General features: G+C 35.0%; 1 protein-coding gene across 1 annotated transcript; it reads right to left on the minus strand.

Annotated features, from left to right (window-relative positions):
• Positions 1 to 5627: 5627 nt before the first annotated feature.
• Positions 5628 to 6983, minus strand: LOC145163295 (uncharacterized). Its single transcript, XM_079082133.1, has 3 exons — positions 6840 to 6983; positions 6077 to 6740; positions 5628 to 6007 (listed from the first exon to the last, which is right to left on the minus strand). The coding sequence occupies exons 1-3, from the start codon at positions 6981 to 6983 to the stop codon at positions 5628 to 5630; spliced, it is 1188 nt and encodes a 395-aa protein (XP_078938259.1).
• Positions 6984 to 10025: the final 3042 nt, after the last annotated feature.

Here is a 10025-nt window from a genome sequence, read left to right on the forward strand (position 1 = left end):
TCACAGTGAAATCAGCCGGTTGGTAATTTATGCAGCTATAAAGGGAGCAACGATCCGATAGGTACTTTCAATACTCCTAGTGTACCTCAGTTTCACAGTGTTGCTGAAAATGTTAATGTTAGTTATTCACCTATTAACTATGTGGATCCTGAGAATTACAAGTATGTTGGTGATGATGATGTTGGTACATATCTTAATGATGTGGGTGGTCGTTGTGATGATGTTGCCGAACAAGAAGTTAAAGTTATGAATAGGCGTGTGGTAGATAAAAGTAAAAAGAAAAAAAATTTCGAGTCAAAAAAATGAAAAAAAGCATGTTTACGGGGATTATGTTGATGTTGCTGATGTACGTTTAGATATAACCGATCTACAAAGCAATTCAGATAGAGATGAGTTGGGTGATGAAGTTAAAGCTAAGTTTCCCGATAACCTTTTTTACGGTATGCCCCCTGTACCAGCATGCCCAGTTGATATTAATGAAGATATCCCAACACAGATGGTAGACATGAATCTTCAAAAGATTGAATGTGAGAGTATATTTAAGAACAAAGAACTTTTAAAGCGGTGTATTGGTAAAAAATGTCTTCGAGAAGGTTTTCAGACGAGGACAAGTAGATCCACCAAATCAAGGTATGAAGTTGTGTGTGTTTCGAAAAATTGTTCTTGGTTACTAAGAGCAAAAGCAATTAAAAATTCTGATGGACTTTTCCAAGTGAATAAATTTGTTGATGTACACACATGTTCTTCAACAATTTTGCAACCTAATCATCGACAAGCAAACAAATATGTTTTGGGTGAATATCTTGCTGATGTTTTGGCTGAAGACTATAGTAGAGTTTATCGGGGAAAAGATATTATTAATGATATGAATGCTCAATTGAATATCAATATCTCATACCATCAGACATGGTGTGCGAAGCAATATGCATTGTTGTTGTTAAGGGGTACGAAAGAAGATTCTTTTACCAAACTTCCGGCGTATTGTCACAATTTGGTCAAACATAATCCGGGTACGGTGACACATATTAAAACAGATGGTGATGATCGCTTTGAGTTTTTGTACGTCGCACTCGGTTGCTCGGTTAGTATTATAATATTTTATTAATTTTTTCATTTTTATTTTGGTGTATTTGAATAGATATACAATGTATTGTAGGTACGCGCTTTTGTCAAATTTTGTAAACCGACCCTAGTAGTAGATGGAGCCCACCTAAAGGGCGAGTTCAAAGGTACCATGGTACTTGCAGTTACTAAGGACGGACAAAACCAAATATTACCGGTTGCATATGGTATATGCAAAAATGAGTGTACCGATTCTTGGACATGGTTTTTTCAAAAGCTACGTGATTGCATAGGAAATATGCAGGAGCTTACAATTATATCTGATAGGTCTCCATCTATAGCAACATCCGTTGCCAACATTTTTCCTCACGCTCATCATGGAATATGTGGTGTCCATTTGTATTTCAACATAGTATCTAGATTCGGGAAGAGTAACACAGTTAAAGGAATTTTTTGGGAGGCTTGTAGGGCGTACACAGTTGATGCTTTTGACGCTGCCATGGATGTTATGAAAAAGACAAAAGAACCAGTATGGGAGTACTTAAAAAGTATAAATCCAGAAACTTGGTCAAGGGCACATTTTAAAGGGAACCGATACAATCTTATGTCGTCCAACAGTGCGGAGTCTATAAATGCATTATCTAGACACGCACGTAAGGTGCCAATACTTATGTTGATCGATTTTTTCCGTGCAACAATGCAACAATGGTGGTTTCAAAGACGTAACTTTGCAGGTATTAAGTAAATTTTTAATATTAATGTTTTATTAATTTTGATGTTATTGATCTTAACTTCTTCATTTTGCCTGTTTTTTTAGCGGAAACAATAACAATACTTACCCCTTGGGCCAATGAAATTGTAAAAGAAAACAAAAAAACTTTTACTAAGTGGGATGTTCGCATGATCTCAAATACGAAATGCGAGGTCAAAAAGGGGGCACAAAATGTGATTGTTGATTTCCAACATATGACATGTACATGTAGACATTGGCAACTTGATGGGATACCTTGTGGTCATGTCATAAGATGTTTAACAGTGAACAATTACCAAGACTGCTCGAGGTATGCATTAAATGCTTACTTTACCGAAACATTGAGGAAAACGTATGAGGAATCAATAAATCCTTTGCCAAAGCCATCCGAATGGGATATCCCCGATGATTTGATGATTGTTAAGCCACCTATAATGGATAAACGTCAGCCAGGCAGACCAAGAAACACAGACCGCATTCCATCCCAAGGCGAGGGTCCAATTAGAAAAGAGTGTTCTACATGTGGTCAACTAGGACACACGAGAAACAATTGTACTGGAAGGGCGTCTGGTAGTGGAGCACGTCACACAATTTCTACTGCAGAAATGGCATTTAATATTGGTGGTTCAACGAGTTGCTCACAAACCTATGACGCTGATTTTGATATAAAACAACCTTGAAATGAAGAGTTGTTAACTTATTATGTATTGTAATTTTTTTATTAAATCTTACAAGACATTGCTATGCTTTCATATTTTAGTTTAGTTTGTAGATTATAACAATTAATGAAGCTTTTATATTATAAAATTTAGTTTGCAGATTATAACAATTACAACATGTTATTTAAAAAAAACAACAAACGATCCTTTTGCAACCTAATCTGTATCATGATAATATTACAACAATTTTGTAACTAATTTTTAAACTCAGGGAACTGCAATGGGTACTTCTCTTTCTCCATTGTTATATAGTCATCCCTAATTCTCATTTTGTCTTCCAAACGATCCTTTTGCACCATAATGTGTATCAACTGCTCGTCCTTCTCAGCAAGCCATTTTTCAGTCGTTTTGATTGCCTTCTTAGTATTTTTTATCCAATCTTCATGCTCTTTGATTTTGTTTTTATTGAGGTCTATCCATTCTTGAGCTTGTGTTGCATTCCGATGCAATATCATTACTACGTTGAGTGAGAAGTCGGGATGACTCTTTGTCCTCTTCTTGTTGTTCTTCAGCCTTCTTCAATTCTTCAAAATTTTCATCTGACATATATGGCCCCGCTGAAGAGGGTGTAAAAAAAGGGTCGACTGAATCACAGTAGTAACAATCTACTTCCTTGCATGAGCAAACTTCGAATTTGTGTGAGGAACTCATAATAAAGTCAACGTTATAATAAACTGGTGCTATAAGTGGTATTTATACATACTAGTCTAAATGCTACCATTTCGTAGTCAGAGTTCTAATTCATAGTCCAACTTTGAAATGACTAGACATTAATGACAAGTCACTGTAGTAACCTGCAAATCGTAGTCAAACTCTTAAGTGACAAGACATAAATGACTGTTTGACATGATAAGTCACTGCAGAAAGCTGAAAATCGTAGTCCAAATGCAACCATTTCGTAGTCAAAGTTGTAATTCATAGTCCTTTATTTATTTATATAAATAGATGTTTAAGATCTAAAAACCAAACACCCAAATCACCTAAACGAAACGAACTCCCATATTTAGAAATGTCGTCGAATGCAGCAAGTTCTTCGAATGAAGTACCTAGTTCCAATTCTGAAAGGCCATGGACGACAAACGAGGTGTTGGTTCTTACACGATGTTGGCTAAGTGTTAAGGATGGTGTATCGTTACTTGCTCCCCCGCATTGCCTAGTAGGTGATGAATGGACTCGCATAACAGCTTTGTTCAACCATGAGATGGGAGAAGGACAACAACGAGAACAATCAGATGTTGTTACGAAATGGATGGATGTAAAGGAAGAAATGACATGGTTCAATCGAGCGTGTAATTATGCGAAAAGTACCAAACTTCGTTGTCGAGACGAAGAAGAGTTCTTGGAAGTTGTTACAGATTTTTACATCTGTGAGCGTGACGGCAGAGACTTCAAATATGAGGAAGTTTGGAAGGTTGTAAAAAATAATCAGTATTTCATGTAGACCGCTCTAATTTCCGTTAATAAAAACCCATGGACTTGTTTTTTATTTTAATGCTTTGTTTGTAGTATGTCGTTGTTTTTCATGTAATTGTTGTAATGTTTGTAATGGTTCATGGAATTCTTGTTAGTAATGTATTCTAATGTATTGTGAAAACTAATGCAATGAGCATTTATTAATTGAAATTAAACATAGGAGATGCATCCAATACATACGAAATACATGAAAATAACCTAGTACTCACATAATAAACTGAAATAGATTTTAAACAAACGGGATATATTTCAAAATATTCCAAGGGACTTCAAACTGGAATTCCAACCCGTCACTTAATGAATTGTATTCCTCCTTAGCAGCTTCCAAGATGACCTCTTCAGTAGCATTTAAACGGGTGTCGTCAATTTTGGTATAAAGATCGTTGAATAATAGAACTTCGGTTTTCATTTCATACCATCTTGCTAAGATGTCTAGTTCGTCACGATCGTTTCTTGTAGTCATTCGGTTTTCAGCGTTGAAAATATTGGTTAAACGGCTCCAAAACATTGGATCGTTCAACTTGCTTGTCTCGTACACATGAATATAAGCACGTGTAAGAACCAAGAACTCTTCATTGCTCCATGATATAGAACTCATTTTGATTGAAACAAAGAGAGTAAAATCTCAAAAACAATATTTGAACAGCTGTATTGGTTGTTTAGTAAACTATTTATTTAACTTAATGTCAATTTATAGTAGTTTATACACAAAATCGCAATCCAATATTCTAATATGTCTGCAATTCATAGTCAAAATTAACTGACGAATGCAGTGTACTATACTTATAACACAACAGATCACTGTTCGAGTTGACAAGTCATCCCCGTCGAATGACAACACAATACACTGCTACTTGAGTTGACAAGCCATTGCACCTGGAAAATAAGGAGTCGCTATAAATAGTTGTTAATATCCATTTTAATTGTATCGTATTACTTCCCCCCTTGCAATTATGGACTCAACTGTACCACATATATGGAGGAACGAAGAGGAGGTCGCTTTGGTTCAAGCTTGGATTATAACTGTAGAGGAGGATTTTCCACCGGGTCCCCCACAAGTTCGCGCTGGATCATTTTGGTCTCGTGTCTGTCATTTGTTTCACCATTTAATGGGGCGTACTCAATATCGAAGAAGAAGAGATGTCAAAGCGAAGTTTCTGGATTTGAAAATAAAGGTGAAACAATTTCAACGTATTTATAACGAGTTGGATAATGAACATGCAAATACGGATGAAGACATTCTGCGACAGGTGGCTTTGGAACTATACCGTTTTGAATATGATGGTAGCGAGTTTACCCACTTAGATGCATGGAATCTTTTAAAGAATGTCCCTCATTTTTAATATGCATGTTGGTTAAGTTAATTGTTTTTCGTTAGTTAAGTTGCTTGTTGTTGTATGTGTGTTTTGTTACTATTTAATAAATGTCCCTTACTTTTAATGTATGTTGTTTCCTCAATCGTTAATACAACGACATAAAATAAATAACTAATACATAATACGACATAAAATATAGACGGGGTACATGAATAACTAATACATAACACGACATAAAATAAAAATGAGGTACATAAATAACTAATACATAATACGACATAAAATATAAACGGGGTACATGAATAACTACTGCATTGAGGGAGGTAACAGGACCATCGTTTCATTTGGTATTTCCCAAAGCACATGTGATGGTATAGTATTCACCAACTCAGATCCATATGCAAGTCGATACACGAAATTAGTGAACTTGTAATCAACCATTTCGTGAATGGCTTCAGACGTACGGGTTCTTAGACATGCTATAGCGTGGCCACATGGTATACCGCTTTTTTGCGATTTTCCACAACTACATACCCTTCGTTCAAGTTGTACGTTGGTGGTGGCAAAATTGTCATCGACTTCAAATGTATCCTCATACAAACGTCTTGCCATCCAATTATAAGACTTGTTGACACGTTTTTGAACCTTACTGTCAACATAAGGGGTCAACCCACCAGACAACCTCCCTGGAAAATTTGATAATTTTAGAAAAATAATAACACAAGAAAAAAACTAAATATAACAATCTCCCTTACCCGCCACTTCAGCCCGTTCACCATACTTTGATTGTATCAACGTATTGATTAACTCAATTATCGTTGTTATAGGAAACTCACGTGTGGATATAATTTGCAAAATTTCAGGGACGTCAATCGATTTAACATTGTAACGTACTTTTGGGAAAAATGCTCGTGTCCATTTTGAAATTGCTATATCGTCAAGCCAGTAAATTGGACTCCTAAGCAAGGTGCAGAAAGGTGGTTTCCTACATGCACTTTGCAACCTTTCCAGACACAAGTAAAAATCATGAACGCTATATGCATTGCATGACTTCCAAAACAACGATTCGACTTCCGTATCGTTATGTCCAACAGACTCACGTATTTTTCGAGCTATATTTTTAGGACAATATCCATGATACGAATCCGGGTAGGCACTCTGAACACCAAAGTCTATTTTATCACATAGGTTGCTTATGAAACCAACCTCTGTATCCTCACCTAAACAATCTTTTAACCTCATCATGAACCATCTCCATGATTCTTCACACTCTAAGGTTCCCAAACCAATTGCTAAGAGTAGGGGTTCATGATTTCCATCTAAAGCCACTGCGAAGTACATTGTTGTCAGATAGCTCCCAAGAAGCGGTAAATAACCCACATATATCAACGGTATCATGCACCTAAGAAAGGTACGAATCTGCATAAAAAAACAAACATAAATTACTGGTAAGTAAAGAGTACACGAGATACATTAGCAAGAAATCTTAATTAAGTCAATAAAACTATTATGTTATACCACGCAACCTAAAGCCACAAAACAAAATTGAAAGTAGTTGGTATCCGTTTTCTTGATGGCTGTGAAGGTATTAGGATTTGTTCTTTGTAGATTATGCAGGAACATTGGTAGCTGAGTAAAGCTTCTTTCGGTGTAAGTACTCATTTTCACAAGCAATGAAAGTGTATTATAATCATCACACAAATACAATTTTAATTATATACAAATTGGTGTTTCTCTACAGTTCATATTTCATAGTTCAACTTGTTAAATTCGTAGTCAAACCAGTTCATTTCATAGTCAAACATCACTGACCGACAAGACAAGACAATGTACTTGTATGCAGTTCATAGTTCAACTTTTTAAATTCGTAGTCAAACCAATTCATTTCATAGTCAAAGATACTTGTTTGTAATAAAATTTCTTCTATAAATGGGTGTAATGTAACTCCATTAAATTTATATGTGAAATTAATTCATATTAGATAGACTAAAAAAGGCGAATGACATACTGTAACTGCGGAGGTGAACGTATCATTAGGATTTCGGGTACAACTAAAAACCCAGGAAGATTATTTTACGCTTGCCCATATTTGGTATCATGTTCTTAACCTCATTCATATTTACACTCTAATCATTATATAGCAACAATTTTTATTGTCAATGTTTAAATTTACAGGGACCAAAATGCGGGTTTATCAGTTGGGTTGATGAAGAGAAGGACCAATCATCTATCATAATAGCTAAAATAGCTAACAGTAACAAGCTCTTTCAATCAGAAAATAAGCAGTTAAAGATAGCCTTGGTTTGTAGTTGGGTGATGTTTTTGGCAATTATTATTTACAAGTTGTAAGCTTTTTAGTATTTGTTACATCAATAAATTGTTGTGTTTGTTGTTATGTTTAGAGCATTGTACTTGTTACTTTAAAACAAATGGTGGTGTCGTTCTTATGTTGTAAGTATTTAAGTTATTACTAGGTCATTAAATTCAACATACAATTACATATACAAATATAAGATCCAACTACATAGGACCAAGACTCGACCCCCAATAAATTTTTGCCATCCGTTGGCGAAACTCTAAAGCTGCGTTCCTTGGGTCAATAAGTTCACGTATTGGTTGGCTTGAAACTAATTGTTCCATAAACATACAAACAAATACACCGCAATCTCCCAAATGGCTACTTTGTTGGGGAACATTTGTTTCAAATATGAATTGCATATTCAATGGAATCCTTGGGATGTTCCTCCGGGCCCAATAGTTAATCTTGTCTAAATAATTTGCCACCCGAGCCTCAAATTTGGTAAAGGTTCCATCACGCTTGAAATTTTCATAAGCCACTCTACCGAGACTGTCATAAATATGGACTTCCATATTCGCCAATCGAAGTTCCCCAAATAACCTGTGATTAGGGGCTGAATGAATCGGTAATAGGACCTGTATAAGGATAAAAAAGAAATAAATTTTGTTTAGAAATAAGAATACCAAAACATAACGACAATAACGATAATATTTTAAAAAAATAAAATTTAGTTTACCGTATCGACATCCCACCAAGCAACCATGAAGTTGAGGTATTTAGCAATACCAGCCATAAACGCCCTCCAATCCTGCCCTTCCTCCAAAGCATGGCAAACAAAAAAATTTGCCGGCATTATTGTATGTCGGTCGCTATCAAAACGTCTCTTCATCAGTATTCTATACCAAAGGATGATATGCTGCACAAAATTATGATACTTTTGTTAATAACCAAAAAAGAAAATACTTTTAAAAAAATAAATTAAGTATTATTTTACCGCTGACTCCAACCATCCGTCGTGTGTATGCCCAAACAAGGCGCTCCAAAATTCTCTATCTAACACCAAATTAAACAAACGATGCTGCACGTCATATGAATGAAATAAATAATTCTGGATCACAACCTCACCGCCTGCTACGTAAGGTTGCAGGCGCAACACGGAGAAGTCGTGAGCAACAACAAATGCTGGAGGAGGAACGGGGCTTCTTGATTTCATATCAACCTTCTTTTTTGCTCTTCTTTTTTGTTTCGGTGTTGTGTGCAGCTAAAACAATATTGAAATGTTTACATCTCTATCTTTCAAATAATTCACATAAAAAAATTCTATTATTACGATATAAGTTTTTAAATTAAACGAATACCTCGGTGTACGGAGGGCACAAATACTTTGATGGATTTCGAGCCCTCGGTTTATCGGGTGTAACTTCTTTGCCATCAAAACCATAAGTATCATAATAATCTACATTTCCCGTAATTTGTATTTCATCTTCCTCCGACACCTAAATTAATAAGCAAAAATCTCTAATTAAAACATGTTTCAATCTACTAAATAAATATTAAAATAAATGTAAGTATAACAACCTCTTTAGCTTCATTATCATTTACATCAAACACATCATCATCAAATTTGTTCTTACTACAACCCGCATTCTCATTCCTCTCCTCCAACTCCTACATTAAAATTAACACATTATAGTTATTAACGAAAGAAACATTAAAAATAAATTATTAAAATCGTAAATGTAATATCTATAATAACCTTGTCGTCTTCAATATCACCAAAAATATATTCATTTGTATTATTTTTATTCATCACTTCAACTTCTACAACCTAAATTTGCAAATATAAAATATGAACACAAATATTAATATATGTTAATAAATTAAAAAAAAATAATGTAGCGTGTAACTAACCCGTTCATCAAATTTTGTTTGGAATACTGCAGGCTCCTCAAAACTTATGTTATTCCATAGATCTTCATTATTTACTTCTTCAACAAACACCTCTGTAGGTTTTCGGTTCGTAAACACATGTTGCTCCAGTGCATGTAGCCGTTTCAACACCTCCTCTAGGTTGGGTTTTCCGTTGCGCCCACCTCTACCATGAGAGCGACCACTAGACGACATACTAGACGAAGATTCGTCTTGTCTCCTAAAATTGTCTCGTACTGGGGATGGAACTGATTTCCGTTCACCATATACATACTCTTGAAATGACATATAATAAAAAGATGCCATCTCATCATCACTCGGTGACATTTTATTTCTTGGTGGTTGTCCCTCCTAAAAAATAGAACATATTAAAATTGCATATAAAAGTATAATAATGAATTTTATTAATAATTAAAAAAAATTATAAACCTGTATCTTTGAAAAAATCTTGTTCACATAAACCCATTTCAATTTTT

This window comes from Lactuca virosa, chromosome 3, assembly GCF_052849685.1.
Source record: "Lactuca virosa cultivar CGN04683 chromosome 3, Lactuca_virosa_CGN04683_v6, whole genome shotgun sequence".
Lineage (NCBI taxonomy): Eukaryota > Viridiplantae > Streptophyta > Magnoliopsida > Asterales > Asteraceae > Lactuca > Lactuca virosa.

What these genes read in the sequence shown, in the direction of transcription:
- LOC145163295 (XM_079082133.1), bottom strand. Translation starts at nt 6,983, where the DNA reads ATGAGTACTTACACCGAAAGAAGCTTTACTCAGCTACCAATGTTCCTG. An exon ending in TTGTGGCTTTAGGTTGCGTG is followed by an intron (nt 6,741 to 6,839) that starts GTATAACATAAT and finishes TTTTTTATGCAG; the next exon opens with ATTCGTACCTTTCTTAGGTG. An exon ending in TGAACGGGCTGAAGTGGCGG is followed by an intron (nt 6,008 to 6,076) that starts GTAAGGGAGATT and finishes CAAATTTTCCAG; the next exon opens with GGAGGTTGTCTGGTGGGTTG.